At 57.3% G+C, this 19,136-nt stretch overlaps 1 protein-coding gene across 8 annotated transcripts in view; it reads left to right on the forward strand.

Annotated features, from left to right (window-relative positions):
* The window catches only part of CROCC2 (ciliary rootlet coiled-coil, rootletin family member 2), a 46,087-nt gene that overhangs the window by 24,207 nt on the left and 2,744 nt on the right, over positions 1-19,136 (forward strand). For 4 of the 8 annotated variants that reach the window (XM_012810425.2, XM_012810420.2, XM_012810423.2 and 1 more), the window contains 9 exons: positions 3,731-3,844; positions 8,483-8,626; positions 12,593-12,810; positions 13,427-13,586; positions 14,208-14,375; positions 15,269-15,620; positions 15,841-16,010; positions 16,890-17,010; positions 17,625-18,290. In XM_012810425.2, the coding sequence (XP_012665879.1) occupies positions 3,731-3,844; positions 8,483-8,626; positions 12,593-12,810; positions 13,427-13,586; positions 14,208-14,375; positions 15,269-15,620; positions 15,841-16,010; positions 16,890-17,010; positions 17,625-18,290 (2,113 nt within the window). Of the gene's footprint in view, positions 1-3,730; positions 3,845-8,482; positions 8,627-12,592; positions 12,811-13,426; positions 13,587-14,207; positions 14,376-15,268; positions 15,621-15,840; positions 16,011-16,589; positions 16,713-16,889; positions 17,011-17,624; positions 18,291-19,136 lie in introns of those variants that run through there. The other 4 variants (XM_012810421.2, XM_023518239.1, XM_012810426.1 and 1 more) reach the window with 4 other exon arrangements.

The raw sequence follows: 19,136 nt of genomic DNA on the forward strand, positions 1-19,136 counted from the left end.
CCATCCATCCACCCATCTAACTACCAACCCAGACACCCAACCACCCAACCACCCATCCATCCATCCATCCATCTAACTACCTACCCAGACACCCAACCACCCAACCACCCATCCACCCACCTAACTACCTACCCAGACACCCAACCACCCAACCACCCATCCATCCATCCATTCATCCACCCATCTAACTACCTACCCAGACACCCAACCACCCATCCATCCATCCATCCACCCATCTAACTACCCAGCCACCCAATCACCCAACCACCCATCCATCCATCCATCCATCCACCCACCTACCTACCCAGCCACCCAACCACTCAACCACCCATCCATCCATCCATCCATTCATCCACCCATCTAACTACCTATCCAGACACCCAACCACCCATCCATCCATCCACCCATCTAACTACCTACCCAGACACCCAACCACCCATCCATCCATCCACCCATCTAACTACCTACCCAGACACCCAACCACCCATCCATCCATCCATCCACCCACCTAACTACCCAGCCACCCAATCACCCAACCACCCATCCATCCATCCATCCACCCACCTACCTACCCAGCCACCCACAGACCCAACCACCCATCCATCCACCCACCTAACTACCTATCCTCCCACCCAACTACCCATCCATTCACCCACCTAACTACCTACATAGCCACCCAACCACCTATCCATCTACCCACTTACCTACCTACCCCTTTCATCCATCCATTTATCCACCCACTCATCTGTCCATCCATCCATACACCCCCTATCCATTCATCCATCCATCCACCCACCTAAGTACCTACCCACCCAGCCATCCAACCACCCATCCAGCCAGCCATCCACCCACCTACTTACCCCTTTCATCCATCCATTTATCCACTCACTCATCTGTCCATCCATCCATACACCCCCATCCATCCATCCATTCATCTACCCACTTACTCATCTGTCCATCCATTTATCCATCAATCTATCCATCCATCCACTCACTGACCAATCTACGCATGCATCCATTCCTCCACCTATCTGCCTATCTATGCAACAACTCAACCATCCATCCATCATCTACCCACCTACCCACGCATCCATCCATCCACCTGCCCACCCATGCATCTATCCATCTGTCCATCTACCTACCCATCCACCCACCCATTTATCCATCAATCCATCCATCCACCCACCCACACATCCATCTGTCCATCTATCTAACCATCCATCCATCCATTTATCCATAAATCCATCCATCCACCCACCTACCTACCTACCCATTCATCTATCCATTTATCCACCTACCCATCCATCCATCCCTCCACCTACCTGCTTATCCAACCATCCACCCACCCATCTATCTACCCATCCACACATCCACTCGTCCATCTATCCCTCCATCCATCCCTCCACCCATCCATCCACTACCCATCCACCCACCTCTCCATCCATCCATCCACTCACCCACCCAACCATTTATCCATATACCCACACATCCATCTATCTATCCATCTATTCAGCCATCCATCCAGCCATCCACCCATATCTCCATCCAGCCATCCACCCATATCTCCATCCAGCCATCCATCTGTGTGTTTCCCTGTCCTTCCATTCACTTGTTTATTATCCATCACTTGCTGGAGTAGCCATTCTGCTTTCCACACATCCAGCTATCCACCCACATATGTGGCCATACAAACACACACACACACATACACAATTGTCCATGCACACAGCTAACCATCAGTCTTTTCATCCATCAGTTCACTTGAACATCCATCCAACTATTCATGCATTCAACCGTCCGTCCACATGACTATTCCTCACTCATCTGACCATCCATCCACCTATGTACCCTTCCATTTGTCCACACACTCAGCTGTCCATCCACATATCCAACTATCCACCCATGTATCTAACAATACATCCATCCACTTGATCAACCAGCCAGTAGTCCAGTCATCCACACATCCAATGTGTCCAACTCACCTGACTACCAATTCAAGCATACAACTATCAATCACTCTCCTAATCATCCTTGTATCCTACCAGCTATTGAGACTCAGACACTGGTCCTATAAAAGCTAACCTTGGTGTCCAGGCTTTTCCAGTATGTCTCAAATGCCAGGTTCAGGTGATAGGCAGCCACAGGGTTCTTGAGCAGGGGTGATATAACTGGGATTGGACACAAGAGACTGAGGCCAAGGAGGATGGGGAGAGGTGGAGGTTGAGTAGACCCAGGCAAAGGAGGTAAGGGGTGGGTCAAAGACTCTTGGGATGTAATGTCATTATCCTCACTGGGTAGATGAGAAAAGAGGCTTGGGGGAAGCAGCACATCTGGGGACATGGCGTGGTCATTCACAGGCCCATGCAGACCCTCATTTCCCTCCAAGTCCAACCACTTGGCTAAATTGCCTGTTCTATGTGACTACTATTACAACTTCACAATGGTCACACAGCACAGAGAGTGGGGAGCTCAGTCAAAAAGGAGATCAGGCTAGGAAGATGAATACATGCTACACACTAGCATGACCATGGTAAGTCATGTCCCTGGGACATCACAGAAGGCCAGGCCTGTGGGCAGTTGTTGCCAGGGCAGCTAGTAGGCTTTCCTGGGATATCTTCCCAGCTGACTTTCCTTCATTTCACATGGCCTGTATAGAGAGTAGGCAGAGCAGAGAAGTAGGACTGGGGATCTGATGGCCTGCTAGGTAAATTCCACATGCCTTCTAAGGAAACTGTGATGTCTTCAGTCACAGACCAGTCCTCAGAAGATCTTATTTCCATAGCAAAGAAGAGACTTCTATGTGAAGCAAGGCTCAAAGAAATAGAACAGCCAGCCCAGAGGCACCATTTTTACCTTTATTCTCCATTTATTACCTACTAAGTGTGAGTTTGATTTGCTTGGTTCTATTTGCAAAGTGAAGCCTTCACCCCAGAGATTGCCAAACTTCCATATTTGATGAAGTTTTGTCTAAAATTTTAACACAGACTTTCTTGCTGTATCTAGGATTGAAAGCCACAAGGGGAAGAGGCAAGGCCAGTGAGGGGCAGGTTCACAAAGTGCTGGTGGTGTCTCAGGCAGAGCAAACAAGCTCAAGCTTGAGGGAGGGAAGAGATGAGGAGCATTGCTTTTAAATATTATTTAAAACATAGGATACTGGCCAAGCTCTGTGGCTTATGCCTGTAATTGCAGCACTCTGGGAGGCTGAGGCAGGTGGATCGCCTGAGCTCAGGAGTTTGAGACCAGCCTGAACAAAAACAAGACCTCATCTCTACTAAAAACAGAAAAATTAGCCAGGCATTGTGGTGGGCGCCTATAGTCCCAGCTACTTGGGAGGCTGAGGCAGGAGGCTCACTTGAGCCCAGGAGTTTGAGGGTGCAGTGAGCTGTGATTGTGCCACTACACTCCAGCCTGAGTGACTAAGTGAGATCCTGTCTCTAATAAATAAAAAAAATAGTTCCTCCTAACCTGCATTGGGAGGAGCAGGGTTCTGGACAGGGGCAGGAAGTTGAGGCACCCTGTGAGGGGCTGCCTAAGCATAGACATGGAGGTAGGGACACTTCTGGACAGAAGGAAGAGCACACAGGTGGAAGAGCCCAGGACTCAGGGCCCCACCTCTGCTCCCCAAAGGCAGGGGTGTGGAAACAGGAGCCACTGTGTTGGGCAGGGGCTTTAGCAGTTTACATTCTGCTGTGGCCTCCTCCCCTGAGCGTCCTGGCTCTCTCACATCCAGGCTCTGTCTTTGAAAGAAGCTGAACTCAGCCTGCTGAGCAAGGAGCTCTCCAGGACCTTCCAGGAGCTGGAGCAGGTGCGGGAGGAGGCCCAGAGCCGGCAGCAGCGAGCTGAGGTGAGCCCCCACACCTCTGGCTACAGGCACAGCCTGGTAGGTGCCAGCAGACCCCACAGGCACACCCCTGCCACCAGTCCCAGCAGCATTTCTCCCTCCATCCCCACCAGCTGGAACCTCAATTTCCCCTGGTCTCTCCAGGTCTCCTGCTGAGGGGCACACTGTCTCAATGGACAGGAAAGCCTAGAGTGAACCAGAGTTCTGTACTGGTTCCTGCCCATATTCCTGAGCACCAGGACTCCACCTGGCCCATTTGTTCCTCAGACTCAGGGTTGGTCAGGGACCAATGAGGGGATGGCCTGATTCTGCCTGGAGCTGCACACAGCCTATTGGCAGCGAGTAGGTTAGGGGTAGAACCCAGAGCTATGACCCCGGCCATACCAGCCCAGCCTTGCCTGCCTGTGTACTTAGCTGTTCACAGAAGAACTCAGCAGGGAATGGTGAGCACAGCCTCTTGAGCCCAACTCCACCCCACCCCACCCCCAGGGAGGCCCCTTCTAAAAGAGAACTAAAGTAGAGGGGCTAGCGCTGAACCCAGGATAACCATCAGCTGGAAAGGACAGCCACAGAGTCTTAAGCAGGGCCAAGAAACCCCCTAGCAAGTAGCCCCCCGCCCCCAAGCTGGTGAGCCACCCCCAGCCGGTGAATGGAGGTCCTCACATGCACAGGGCTGCTGTGGCTGGTCAGCTAGAGTCACCAGGGTCCCCTGCCTCCTCATCCAGAGCTCATGTTTTGGAGGGCTCTGCAGAGGGGACACTGGGGCCTGTGCCACACACCACCGGCAGGGCCAAGCACCCACTGCTGTTGCCAGCAGGGTAGCTACTGACCCCCAGAGCACAAAAGCCTCAGCTCACATGCGAAGTGGTGCCAAGCCCCACATCATAGGGAGGAGGTGGCCCAAAAGCTCAGAAGGGGCCACCATGGGCCCAGAAAGTCTGAGAAGGGCTGTTTGCAGCTGGACTCAGGACTGCTGTCCTCTGCAGCTGGAGGTGGACTGGGCCTGAAAGGACACAGGTGGGCATTAGGCATGGAGGACACCCTTGAGGCACAGGGGACACGGCCCCTCCTAGGGAGCAGGTGGGCCCAGGGGCGAGGCTGGACCCTGCACCTCCACTGCCCAAGGCTCTCTCTGACCACACACAGCTCACTCGCTGGACCCACACCCACCCCTGCCTGTCGTCCTTCCTGGCCATGCCAACTGCAGGGAAGAGCTCCCCACTATAGTACTTGTTTGCTCATTTTTAACCCAGAAGACCCTTTCTGCCCTGGTCCCTGGTGTGTTCCTAGCCCTAAGGACACAAGGTCAGACGTTCCATTGGTGTGGAATGAGTGACTCAGTTTGTCAGTACCAGAATGCTGTCTCACTGCAGGCTTGGGCTGCAAAAATTTCTTTTGTTGCTGACTGCTGGGGAGGTGTGAACAGACCGCCCGGCTGGGGCCTTGAGAGACTGCTGAGTTGCTCTGGTGGCCAGGGGCTGGGGTTTGTGGTGAATCCCCAGGGTTTCGTGCAGCCAGAAGGGTCTTGCAATGAGAAATTGGCTACCAGGGTGTGTGTCTTCAGCTGTTCCTACCTGACACCATGAACCAATTCTCAGTCACCTGAGCAAGGAGCCCGGAGGAACTCCTGATGCCCCAAGAAAGTCTTGCCAAGAACTTCCTGCTCATTCCTGGGAGCCCCCACCCCTGTTCCCTCTCTTCCTGCCCAAGGCCTGGATGGCCTGTCCCTGGGCACAGGCCAGGAGGAGCCTGAGGGGCCCCAGGGACAGAACTTAGCATCAGGATGGAGACTGTACCCCTTCTGCCTCCCAAGCCCTGTCCAGCTGCTCTCTCGGCCCCACCCTGTGGGCAGGGAACCAGGAAAGCCCACAGAGACTTGGCAGCTGACGCCTGCAGCTTGCAGAGGGATCTCCTTGGAGCCAGCACTGGCTTCTGGAGCCTTCTTTTGTGCTGGCCCTGAGTCTGCCCCTGGACTCAGAACCAGACCCACTGGCCAGCTGGGCTCTATGGGGAGCTCATCAGGGTTCTTTTGCCACCTCAGCTCAGAAAATGGAAATCAAAACCAATGAGAGGGTGGCGCCTGTAGCTCAAGCGGCTTAGGCACCAGCCACATATACCAGAGCTGGCGGGTTCGAATCCAGCCCAGGCCTGCCAAACAATGACAACTACAACTAAAAAATAGCCAGGTGTTGTGGTGGTTGCCTGTAGTCCCAGCTACTCGGGAGGCTAGTCCCAGAGAATTGCTTAAGCCCAGGAGTTTGAGGTTACTGTGAGCTGTGACACCACAGCACTCTACCCAGGGCTATAGCTTGAGGCTCTGTCTCAAAAAATATAAATAAATAAAAAAAATAAAACCAATGAGAGGAGCAGGACAGAAATGCCAGCCTAAGAACACCAGTCAGGAGAAGATGTGAAAAAGAGCCACCCCACTGGGTGGGCAGAGGGTCCTCCTAGCAGAGTCACTACTGCCACCAGGACTCCCAGCTGGTGCCTTGTCTCTGAGGCTCACATAGGGTATCCTGCAGCCCAGCCTTGCTAAGCACCCACTGTGGGCAGTGTTGGGCCATGCTAGGAGCCCAGAGCTACAACCCAAGCCTGTCCAGAGAAACAGCAGGACAGTTTCAGAGGGGGCGCAATGATAGCTCCTCTCCCAGGACCAGGAGGCAGAGCCCAGCAGGACCTCCACCTTAGCAGAGCCTCCAGCGCAGGCGGCCACAGAGTTTAACTGGGGGCTCCCAGAGATCAGGACAAGGGTAGCCACAAGGACACCTGTCCCCACTGGAGCACAAAGCCAGGTCCAGAGGGCCCAGGCCCCTCAGCTGCCCACCTGCACTGCCCAGCAGCTTGGTACATCACCCAAGCCCACTTGCCTGGTGCCTTGAGAGGGAGAGTTCCAAACCGTTCCTACTGTGGACACTGAGGTCCGGGAAGCCAAGACCATCCTAGGTCCAGCCAGCCCTGTTGCCCCAGGCTAGGGCCAGAGGGAGCTGGGAAGGTCCTTGCAAGAAGGCTGGTTGGGCCTCCACAGGGCCTCAGCCCAGGGCAAGGAGGTGGCATCTTCTGGCAGAAAAGGAGACACTCGGAGCCCTGCCAGGGGCCAACCCTGGCCAGTCGATGAGCAGACCCTGCAGGGGCCCTGCGGTCAGCAGTCTTCCAGAGAAGAGCATCTTGGATGGTATGGCTGACAGGGGAGCAGATCTGGGTTTAACTAAATGGATATCAGAGCTGCCTGACCCAGGAGGCAGTGTCCCTCTCTGTGTGCGGGCTGAGGGAGTGGCTGCCTCCCAGGCATGTTTGTGACCATGCACAAGTTTAAAGCTATAGGGACAGTAGTGGACATTCCCAATACCTCTGCCTGTCTGGCAGTTTGGGAAATCAAGAGCCAGTTGACCAGCTCCCTCGACCCTGGCCATGCCATGCCTCTTGCTCTCAATTTCTGGACTCCTTGCCCTGACGGGTTTAGGCTCAGGCCACAGGGCTGGGAGCAGGAGCTCTGGAAGAGGCAAATACCCCCAACCTGTGCAGACTGCAGGGGTGCCCCACACTGTGGGGCCACAGGACTTAGGGTGCTCCTCCCAGGCAAGCAAGGTTTGTATGGCCAGTGAGCCTGCAGAGGGCCCCACTCTCCTGTCAAGATAGTGCCGGAGTGCCAGCATCATTCAAGGATGGTGACTCCTGCCCTTTTCCCTTGGTTGGTTTGCTGAAAGATCAACTCATTACGTTAGATTAATAAGAGCAAGGCTTATTTCCAAACACTGTGCTCATGAGGGAACCACAAGAATGATCACCCAGGTCTCAGTGATGGTCAGAGACATTTATAGATGCCTTTTGGAAGGGGGGGGAGGAGACTGTGGAGCACAGGTGCAGCAAATAGTTGCTGGGGCGGGAGGTATAGATGGGGAGAAACAAATTGACTTGTAAATTAACCTGAGGGACAGCTATTAGGTTTTAAATGATTTGGGGCCAGGTGTGTTAGCATGTAAAACAGGAAGTCAGTACCCCCTTTTGCTCCCCAGTCAGGTTACTCAGGTTTTAGGGGAAAGGCCTCGTCCAATGCTTTCTGAATATGAATGGCCTTTAATTCAAAATATTCTTTATCCAGTGGTTCTCAACCTTCCCAATGCCCTGACCCTTTAATACAGTTCCTCACATTGTGATGACCCCCAATCATAAAATTAATTTCATTGCTACTTCATAACTGTAATTTTGCTATTGTTATGAATCGTAATGTAAATATCTGACATGCAGGATGCATTTTCATTGTTACAAAGGGGTCGCGACCCACAGGTTGAGAACCACTGCTTTATACCAAGGAGTCATATTTTGGGGTGAAGTTTCCTTAGTTCCTTCAGGGCCTACTATTGTTTGCCAGGTGACTGTTCCTATTCCCTCATTGCCCATCAGAAAGGGGTCAGTGCCTGAGCCCCCAGCTTGGCCCTTACTGCCCACTGCCCAGGCCTGGTAGCTTGGGGACCCCAGAGGAAAGGCACTAGTGGCTGGACAAGGATCCTCACAGGAGTGCACCTCAGGCCTCTGCCCCACAAAGTCCCCAGCATAAGCACCCCAACTCCAACCCTGCCACAGCAGACTGTGCTTCAGGCCAGCCTCCTTGTGCCACTGTGGGCTCTCTGCTCCCCCTAGGCCACCATCAGCAGCACCACGGAGGAGCTAAAGGTCCTGCAGGCTCAGTTCGAGGCTGCCATCTGCACCCATCAGAGGGAGGCCACGGCTCTGAGCCAGAATCTCCGAGACATGGCGGCCGAGAGAAGCCATGTGGAGAGAGAGGTGAGGACTGCAGGGCTCTGGGCAGGGGAGGGTGGGAGCACCCAGGCCCACTAGGCCAGTGTGGGCACCAGGAGGGGAGGAAAGTGTGGGGTGCCCAAAGGAGGGAGAGGCCCCTGCAGGAGAGGGGGTGCCTGGGCTGGGGAAAGGCAAACAGTAGTAGAGGCCCAGGGCACCTGACACACCAGCCAGAGACCTGGGAGATGGTCAACTCTGCCACCAGCTAGAAGACGCTGACACTTGCTTTTAGTGAAAAGAAAGATCTTCTAAAGTGTTGAATTTGGCTTCGAGGAGAAAGTGGGCTGGACCTGATTCAGAGTCCTGGTTGAGAGGGAGGGGAGCTGCCAAGTGGGCTGTGAGGCTCTGGTGGGGTTGGGGCGGGTCCCAGACATGGTTCTTGCTGGCCTGCTGTGTCCTGGAAGAGTTGCACAGCACACCTGGCCTCCTCCTTGCACCTCTGACGCAGCACCTCTAAGAAGGCCAGATCCACTCAGCCAGTTCAGCCCTCTAGATCCATACACAGCTGAGAAAATGGACTCAGGGAGGCACTTGTGCCCCCAGCAAGGCAGTGGCCCTTGTATGACTCCCACCCAAGGCCTTCCTGAGAGGCAGGTGTGACCTGGGACAGGGGGCTCTACCCTCAGCCCAAAGACCCTCTGTCCAGCAAGTGCTTGGACAAAGCAGAGCTGTGCCAGGCTCCCCCCTACAGCCCGATCAGGTACCCCACTAGGTCTGGGCACCAGGTGGGTGGGGCTGGATTTGGGATAAGGTCAGCAGTAGAAGTGGGAATTTTAGTGGGTTTTCAGGGGTGGCTTAAAAGAGGTTGACACAGCCCCTAGGAGTCAGGACAGTGATGTGGGGTGTGGGACAGTTTTAGGTGAAGCTGAAGAAGCCATGGATAGGCCGGCTGGGCTCCACTGTCAGTCACAGCGGGGTTCTGAGGATATTCACAGGACTTGGGGACGCCTGTGAGTGGTGAGAGCTGGCGGCTATGCAGCTCTGGACTGGAGGTGGAGAGTCAGCTGGAGCCCCAGTGAGGCCCTCAGGAACAAGGAGGCCTCGCACACTCCCTGGGCTGTGTGCCAGACGGGGCGAGCCAGCATTGACCTGCCCGGGCCCTGGCATGAGCTGCCAGCACACACCAGACCCCAGAGGCCAGGTCGGCCAGTGGGGCAGAGTGAAGAGAAGCCTGGGCCCCAGGGCCCCCAGGGCAGGAGAGAGAGGAAGAGAGCATGATTTAACATGACGGGCTGTTTACATTGGCCCCAAAGAGAAAGGTCTCCTTTCAACAGATTTCAAAGTCAGGCCCGGTCAGAGACCACACGGGGAAGCAGAATGAGGTTTCAAGACTAGAGGTGGCAAGGGGACAGGGAGGAGTGGCAGGGGGCGGAGCATAGTGACTGAGGGCGGGGTGGGGCGGCTGGGGGCGGGGCAGAGAAGGAAGGCAGGGGGAGGAGTGTGGTAGCTGGGGGCGAGGGCAGGAAGGTGGTGGGGGAGGCAGGAAGGCGGTTGGGGGGTGGGGGGGAGGCAGGAAGGCAGGGGGCAGGGCGGGGCAGCCAGGGGTGCAGCGGGGGCTGTCGGGGTCTTTTGTTGTGCGGGATGAAGAGGAAGGTACAGCCCTTGTGGGAAGTTTGGGTTCTCCGAATGACCCTAGAAAGGGAGGAGGGGGTCCCCAGAAGGAAGAGGGGAACCTAGAAAGGTAGAGGGATGTACAGAAGGGAGAGGGGAAACTGGAGAGGAAGGGGAGGCAACAGGCGGCTGCAGAGGTGGGAGTGGTGAGGAGTCACCATGAGCGTTGGCAGAGGGAAGCAGGCAGAGCCCCCCCACCCAGCTGCCCAGGGGCGTCAGGAACACATGCAGTTCCAGTCTTTAAAGGCTTCTGCATACACGTTCATGAACATGTGGACACACCACGCACACCTTGACATCACACACACCTATGTATACTATTACACACAAAGTGATAAGTGCACAAGGAGTGCACACACAATGAGTGCACACACATGCACACCCCACACACTTACATGTGCATAGAGTGCTTAGGCATGTAAACATATCTGGGTCCCAAGAAGTGCACATGTGTACACACAAGAATGTGCACCAAACACACACACATCACTCATGCATGTGAACAGGCATTCACACACATGTATGTACACACATGCACACCAAGCACACTCCAGTGTGTCTTGCACATGCACACACACCAGGGGCCAGTCCTCACTGTAGCCCCCTCTCTGCTTTCTCTGTGCTGCCCTCCTCCCTGCAGAGCTCTGGAGCTGCCTCTCTGCAAGAGATTTCAAAAGAGGCTGTTTATACAATTTCTAGTAAAGAAATAATTATTATAATCACATTAAGTGATTTGGCTGTTAAATTCCTGTAAAAGGGATGGTTGTTCTCATGAGGCAGAGGGAGGTGGGTGGGGGGCCCTTGCCCCGTTTGTTTTGCTTGTTTTCATCTCCTCTGCCCTGGGAAATGAAAACAGTTTCTTTTATGACTGATCGGCTGCTTCGCTGGTCCTTGACCTTCTGGGCGGATTTCTGCTGAGCTCAGCGAAAAAAGCTCAGCACAGTTGTGGCTCCCACATGTGGGGGTTGGGGGAGGAGGCTCAGGCCCTTCCCAAAAACAGAACAACAATAACAGTGGGCAGACTTAGGAGCCAGGCCGGCCAGGGGCCTGGACAACATCCCGTGAAAGCAGCCAGCAGAGAGGGGTTTGCTTTTGGCAAACTGGTGACTTGGCGCCGCTGAGCTTTGCGGCTTCCCTCTGGCCCATGCCCCCTCTGGCTCCCCACTCCTCCCTAGGGACACACAAGAGCCAGAATGAAGCCTTCTCCAAGATTTCTGGTCAAGGCCGGAGCACAGGCCTGGGAGGCAGGGACCAGGGCCAGAGTTGTACCCAGCAAGGCCCCCACAGCCTGGGTACTGAGGACTGGATGGCCCTTAGCCCAGGTCTGAGGCCCACGGGCTGCGGCTCTGCTCCAGACAACCCCCTGCATGGCTCTCATGGGTGCTTTGAGATGCCTGGTATCCCAGGGCAGGAAACTGAGAGGGGGATCCCAACCTGGGTGATGGGGAGGGCACATGGCAGGGGCTGGGTGGTCACACTCTGGGCCCAGAGCAGCCTGAGGGGGTAAGGGTCACAACCCGTGACCTCTGTCCTCCATGAGTCAGCTCATAGGGGTACAGGTACAGAGCAGCTTGAGGCCAGCAGTTGGGCTGCAAGGCCAGGGTCTGGGGACACGTGGCTCTGGAGCCTTCCTGCCAGGGGCCTCTCGCTTCCCTCAGGATTGAGAGGCCCACACTTCTGTGGACTGAGCCTTATAGGAGGCTCCTGTGACTGCAGCAGCCCCCTGCCCAAGCAGCTGGACGACCCAGCTTAATGGCCCCTAGTCCTGCAGGAAGATTTCAGGGGGACCCAGAGACCCTCCCTCCCTCTCATAGCAATGGACAAAGGGAGTCCAAGGGTGTGGGCTAGCCCATAGCTGTACTGAGGTCAGTGCCAAGTTGCCTGCTGACATGCTGTCCACACCAGAGCAGGCAGTGGCCCTGGGCCCACACTGTTACCTAAGGAGAGGAGTGGGTGCCAGATAGGAATGGCCAGAAGACAGTGCCCACATGTGGGCAGAACCTTGTCCCAGGCAGGCCCTTCTGACCAGTGGTCAGCATCCCAGGGTCCAGGGAAGGAGTGTAGGCAGAGTCAAGGCAGGGTCTGCCTGGCTCTGGGGCTGACTCTCTGCCCCAGCTCTCTCGAGCTACCCTGCAGCCACTGCGCCAGTGGGGAGAGGTAGTACAGGAGGGGTGGGCGGGTGGGACAAAGTGCTTGGAGACAGGAGACTGGATGGGACCCTGGTGCCTGCCAGACCAAGGTCAGAGGCCACGTGCCCCAGTGGTTGTCCCAGAAGCAACAGGCTCTGTGTCCCCCGCCCCCACCCCCAGATGGCCCCTACAGCTGCCCACCCCTTTCCAGGCCGAGAAGCTGCGGGCACAACTGGATGTGGCCCAGGAAGGGCTGGCCGTGCTGCGCCAGGAGCTGCAGGGTGCCCAGGAGAGCCATGAGGGGCTGCGCAGGGAGGCCCAGGAGGCCCGCCAGGCGTTGGGTGATGAGGCCCGGGAGCAGGACGTGCTGTGGCACTCCAACAGTGAGCTGCGGGCAGCCCTCCGCAGGGCGGAGCAGGAGAAGGCCAGGTATAAGGCAGCCCCAAGGAGCACTGGCGGCCTGCCACTTACCCCACTGGGCCTTGGAGAAGAGGAGCTGAGGAGCAGGGTGGGGGCGTCCTGTGGACAAGGTGGGCTGGGTGGACAGCAGTGGGACAAACAAGCCAAGCATTCCTCCTGCTGCGCAGCCCAGGGCAGCACAGTGCTGGTCTGCAGGGGGCCAGATACACAGACAGACCTGTCCCTGCTGCAGGGAGTTTCTGTCAACAGGCCAGATGGTACCTCTTGAGGGCAGGAGGACTAGGCTGAGAGTAGGGCACTGGGGGAGAACAGCTGGGCTGGACAGCAGCCTGCATGGGGCAGAAAAGACACCAGGCTGGGCTAGGTGTTGGATATCTGAAAGTGTGACTGGGGGGAAGGAGGCAACAAGGTGGACAGCGGCAGGGCCACTTAGGTGCTCAGATTTGGGTGGATGTGTGTCCAAATAGAGCCCTGCAGAGGCTGAGCTTGGGAACTCTGTGGGGACTAAAGGCAGGGCAGGGTCATGCTAGGTGGGCAGAGACCTGCCAGGCAACTGGGACAGCCACCCCAGGAAGGGGCTGGGTCCCTGGCCATGTCCCTGGCCCCAGCCTGGGAACCTCCTCAGTTTTAAGCGGTCCCTGGAGGAAAAGGAGCAGAGGCTGCTTGTTCTGGAAGAGGCCAGTGTGGCCGCGCAGCGAGAGGCTGGGATGCTGAGGGCCAGCCTGCGGGAGCTGGAGCGAGCTCGGGGGAACACCCACCGGGAACTCCAGGAGCGCCGCAGACAGGTAGGGTGGTGGGGAGTTTTAATGCTGCCTGCTGCAGAGACAGGTCCCAGCTCCCCTATACCCTCCCAGGGCACCCCCAGGGCTGCAGTGTGAAAGCCCCAGACCTAGCCTCGGCTGCCTTCAGAACACACTGTCCCCAGACTTAGGGCCTCAGGTGACAAGTCCAAGGAGGGAAAAACGCAAACATTTTCTAGAGAAAGAGGAAAGCAGGCAAGGAGGCCTTGGCCACTACAGCTCCCTAAACGCAATGGCTTACAAGGCTGGGATCCCCTGGAGGCAGCTGTGTTTACTCGCTGCTGTGGGTGATGCCCCAGTTCTCCCTGGGGGCCTGATTTCCTGTCAGTGTACCTGACCTTTTAACTGAGCCCTCCTCCTTGCCCCAGGTCCTCAGTGTCCCACCCCAGAGAGCAGGCACCAGGCATGTGGCTGAGGAAGGTTTAGGAGGACAGTTGTGGTTGAGAGCAGGTACAGGTGTCAGTGGCCCCACCCAGGAGGGAGCTTACCCTGGGCCTCCCTAAGTGTGGCAGTACCACTGAGCGAGGGCAGCAGTGGGTTGGGGGGACTGGCCTGGTCTGGCATAGTGGCCAAGCGACCCCACTGGTGCCATCCACATGTTCCCAGGTGAGGACCCTGGAGACTGAGAACCAGAGGAAGACCCAAGAACTGAACCAGCTGCAGGCCCAGTGTGCCCACGAAGCACAGCGGTGGCAGCAGAGTGCACAGGAGGCCCTGGAGCTGCAGAGATGGGCGGTTGCCACGGAGGCTGCCCTGGAGGGTGCCCGGAAGGAGGTGGGAGGGCACTGCCCACTGGGAAGGGCCAGGAAGGACCTTGGGGGAGGCAGATACACTGGGCTTGGGGAGCAGAGGGAGGTCCAGGCCCGTTTCCTCATGGGCACCTGGGGGTCTTCCTGCTTCCTAACGCAGCCGTATCCCACAGGGCCAGGGGAAGGACTCTCAGTGAATCAGTCCAGCGAAAGACATGACCCCAAGCTCCAGGGTTTCTGTGTTTTAGAAAAGGGCAGAGTTCTAAACCTGGGCAGAGGTGGAGTGACCCCCAGCAGCCAGTCCCCAGACAGCCTCAAGATGCTGAGCTCAACTCCACCCATAAGTGCGCATGGCACACACTCCTACACGTGTGTTTCCCACCCTCCACCTGCTCAACACACCCACTCCTGCATGTCGCCTCCTTGTCCACCTGTGTGCAGCCCCCACACTGCTCCAGAGACACTCTGCTCAATCCCCCACAGCCTGGGTCTCTGCTTGCTCAGGGTCTATGCCACATGTGGCCAGGGGCCTTAGACTCCCCATAGTCCAAAGGGGCCGAGGCTCGGTTCAGACCCAAAGTCGTGCATATAGTGGCACTCATGCAGTGGGGCTCACCTCTCACAGCCTATGGGATACCACCTGACCTCACACCCCCACACCTCTATGGATGGGGTCATTATATTGTGGCCAGCTACCCAATGAGGGAGCTGAGATGTGGCCCTGTACCTCTGCTGCCTGACACACAACTGGGGGGCAGACCCAGAGTCCCTCTGCCTGTGACCTACCTAGTACTTGAGGCAAAGAGACCTAGGGACAAGTCCTAAAAGGGCAGGTGGTTCTGAGGCAGCAGTCAGGGCTCCCTCTCAGCCTGGTCATCCAGGCCCAGCTGACAGGAGCCCCCAATGTCCATCCTACAGATCCTGAGGCTGCGGCAGAAGTTGGCAGAGATGGAGGCCACAGAGGAGGCCCGGGGACAGCGGTTTCAGGAACACGTCAGAGAGAGCCAGGAGGCCCAGCAGACCCTCCAGACTAAACTCCACAGTGTCACAAGGAAGCTGCAGCAGACCAGCAGCATGGCAAATAGCCTCCAGACTCGCCTGGACGGGGCCTGTCACCGGATTCGCAGCCTGGAGCAGGACCTGGCCCGGGCCCAGGGTGCAAGGAGGGATGCAGAGGCCCAGCTGGACCGGATGTGCTCTACGCTCCGCCGTGGCCTGGGGCTTCGGGGACAGAGCCCGTCGGCCTCCCCTGAGCCACCCAGCCCAAAAGGTCAGCGTTCTCAGTGGTGGCAGGAGGGCTCCTGTCCCAACTCTGTCCCTGGCCTAGGGCACCCCAACACCACCAGAGCCCCACTGTGTAGTCAGGGCTGGACCAGTCATAGCAATTTTAGGAGCCTGTGCCATGTCCCCCAAGCTCCCTCGGGCAGAGGCAGCAGAGAGAAAGGGGAAAGCGCTCCCCTGCCGCTAAATTCCCTTCCATACCACCCCAGCAGGCTCTGACAGCTCCTGGGCCCACCCTGGGCGGCAGGGTGCCAGCATCCCCACCAGGCCTCACTCACCTACACCTGGAGACCTTGGACCAAAGGTCATGGACACAGCATCTGTGCGTGACGCCCTGGGGAACCTTGTCCAAAAGCTTTGGGATGCCCAACGGGCCCGGGTAAGGGGGCCTGGGTCTTTCACACTCACCCAGCACTGCCCTGAGGGGCTCTAGAGAACAGGGCTGGATGCATTCACTCTCTCAGACAACTCTCTGCCTATCCACTTGACCTGGATCTGCAGAGATCCTGGCAGGGCCCTGCAGGTCAGTGTCCAGACAGCCCTTATTTGTTGTGATAAATTCCAGTAATACCATTGTTCATTGAAACCCTAGTGCCTGCAGTGGCTAGGCACTGCCCTTCCTTCAGGCCTGGCAACAAAACTCCTGGACCCAGGCCCTGCTGTGACACCCACTGGGGTCTGAGGCAGGGCATTCTTTTTCCCATGGCATGCCCTGAAGAACTGTCCCCAGGGGCAAGGCCACCCTTAGCATGTGTCCAAGGAGCCCTCATATGGGAGCTCTCAACTTGTGCTCCTGGCCCCCAGGGCTTCTCTCAAACTTACCTGTAGGCTGTCCCTCCTGACTCTCCAAGGATAGGGTGACCCAGGGACTCAAGTGGGTAGGGCTGCAGGAAAAATAATCAGCAAGCCCTGTCCCAGGGTCCTCCATGGACACCTGTTCCCTTTGGGCCCCCCTCAGCCCCAGTCCTGGCCAGAGTACCCCAACTCACAGGCTGTGGCTACCATCAGCAGCTTCCCCATGACATCTGTACTGGAAACCTGGACTCTGCCCACTCAGCCCCTGCCTGCTCTAGGCCTATAGGTCAGCTCAGCTGCCCAGCTCTGCCTGAACCCCTGCAGCCCACAGCCACCCTGCCACTGTATGGCCCTCTGACCCCAAGCCAGACTATGAGCTTCCTCCTGATACGTAACCCTCCGATGGACCCTGGCTCCCTGCTTGCCCTCCAGCTGCTCTGATGACCTCCATTCTTCCACCCAGGATGATTACTGTGCCCAGGCAGCCAGCCTGAGCCAACAGCTGAGCAAGGCCAAGAGCCAGTGTGCCCAAGCCCAGAGCTGTGTGGGGCAGCTGCATACGGCCCTGGTCCAGGCAAAAGAAGGTGATTATCCTCCCCACCACACCAGACCCCACAGAAGCAGCTGTGGAGGTCACCACCAACTCTTTGCTGTTTCCCACCATGACCATGTGGTCCTCAGACTGCTCAGGGACGGATCTAGGGCAGCACCCAAAGCAGCGCACCCCTCTGAGTCTGGCCCAGCAGTCGGCACTGGTGGCAGCAATGTCCCCAACACAGGGAAAAATCCAGAGGCCATGAAAGGCCGTGTCTGGACTGGCCTAACCCCTCCTGGTGCACTGGCCTCCTCACTCCCACTCAAGGTCCTTGCCTGGCTGTGCCCCCTGCCTTGTACTGTCTTCCCCAGGCAGGTACTGCTCAGACCCCTTCCCTGCTGTCCCCCCACCATATCTGAGGGTCTGTCCAGAGGGGGTGGGCCCAGGGCATAGCAGTGCATTGGTAGAGGGAGGAAGAAGTTGGGGGAGTAGGACGGGCAGGGGACCTGGAGTCCAGCTGGGAGATGGGGACCCCAGGCCAATCCCAGAACCCTTGAGCTGCCCAACAGAGGAGCCTCTCCCCACCAGCCCACCCAGCCTCAGACTGGCCTGTGGGCTGCAAGGGGTGTGGGAGACCTTTGAGCCACCCTGCTTGCCCCATAGGCTGGTGTCAGGCAGAGAGTGCTCTAAACAGTGCCCGGACATCACGGGCCCTGCAGAAGGAGGCACCCCACAGGCTGAAGACCAAGCACCTGGCTGGTGTGCAGGCAGCTGGCCAGGAGAAGCTGCGGCTCCAGGTAGGACAAGCCGCGGATGGGGACCTGGGACCAGGGACAGGGTTGCTCGGAGGCCCTCATACCCCAGGAGGTGGCCACAGGGCAGAAGGCAGGAGGGAGGGTGTTCTGTGGGTTTCCAGGGGTTCAGAGCAGGAGGCAGAGGGTGAGCTGGGTGGGTCCCTGTGGATAGAGGACAGGCTGGGCTGCGGTGGTGGCCTCGAGATCCTCAGAGTGTGGGCACTGCTGCCTAGGGCTGTCCTGGCAGAGCTGTCTTCACTCGGTCCTAGCCCTCACTTTACAGACTGGGGAGACGGGGGCTTGGCCCTAGTGGCCAAGCCAGCGAGGGGAAGAGCCAAGGCCTCCAGCAGCAGGCACCAAGGGGGCACTGACCTGGCCTTGGGACTCTTTGTGGGGGTCACGTTCTGCTGCTCCAGGACCCATTTCCGTGGCCCTCAGATGCGGGGGGGTGGGGGTTGTGCAGGACAAACTCAGGTAATGTCCCTACGTTCCAGGCTTTGTGAACAGAGGTGGCCTCTGGGTCTGCAGCTCTCTGGTAAGGAGCCTGGGCCTGGAGAAGGGGCAGCCAGGCCTGGGTGGATGGAGGGCCCAGCACAGGCACCCTCACCTCTGCTAGTGGGAAGCTCCATGCAAGCTGGTGGTGGGCTGAGATCCCCTCAAGACTGGGCTGGGGCCAGCTGAGGCATTCCAGAGGACTCCCTTGCAGACCCCAGAAGCCTGACGAATCTGGGTAACCACCCCTAGTGACAAGGAACCAGGGCTCCCCCTAGCCACATTGGAGAAATGGGACTAAGCACAAAGACACAGGAGTAGCACAAACTGTAGGTCTCCTCCCTCCAAGGAGGGAGCCACAGAGGGTCCTGGGGGAAGCAGGCCAGGCCCCACCTCAGGGCCCCACGCAGAAGCCAGGCATGGCCCCCACCCCCACCCCTTGCTGGCTCCTTGTGGCCTGGGAGCCTGGCAGCCCTCAGAGGCCACCATAGGGCTGTCAGCACTCAAGCCAGGCAGTCAAGGGCCTTGGTCCACTGAGCCTCTGAGGAGTTGGCCTCCTGGAGGGGAGAAGGGAGAGGATAGGAGCAGAGGCCAGGCTGCCAAGAAAGCTGCCTCTTTATCTGCCAGGAACAAGTGTTGCTGGCAGGGGGGGTTGTGAGATGAAAGGGAATTTCTCTTCTGGCCATGCCTGCTGGGTAGGAGGCTCAGAGAGGTCCAAAGGCTGCAGGTGGCCTGACCAGAAAAAGTGGCCAGACTTGAGAGATGCCCAGGAGACATGGGGGCCCAAAAGCTGACCTGGCTGGGCTGGGCATACCGTATGCCTCTGAAAACAAAGCTTCCTGTCTGTAGCTCACACGTTTTGAAACAGATCTTTTAGATCAACCTTTAC

Source organism: Otolemur garnettii, unplaced genomic scaffold (assembly GCF_000181295.1).
Source record: "Otolemur garnettii isolate 467f Iridium unplaced genomic scaffold, OtoGar3 scaffold00133, whole genome shotgun sequence".
Classification (NCBI taxonomy): domain Eukaryota; kingdom Metazoa; phylum Chordata; class Mammalia; order Primates; family Galagidae; genus Otolemur; species Otolemur garnettii.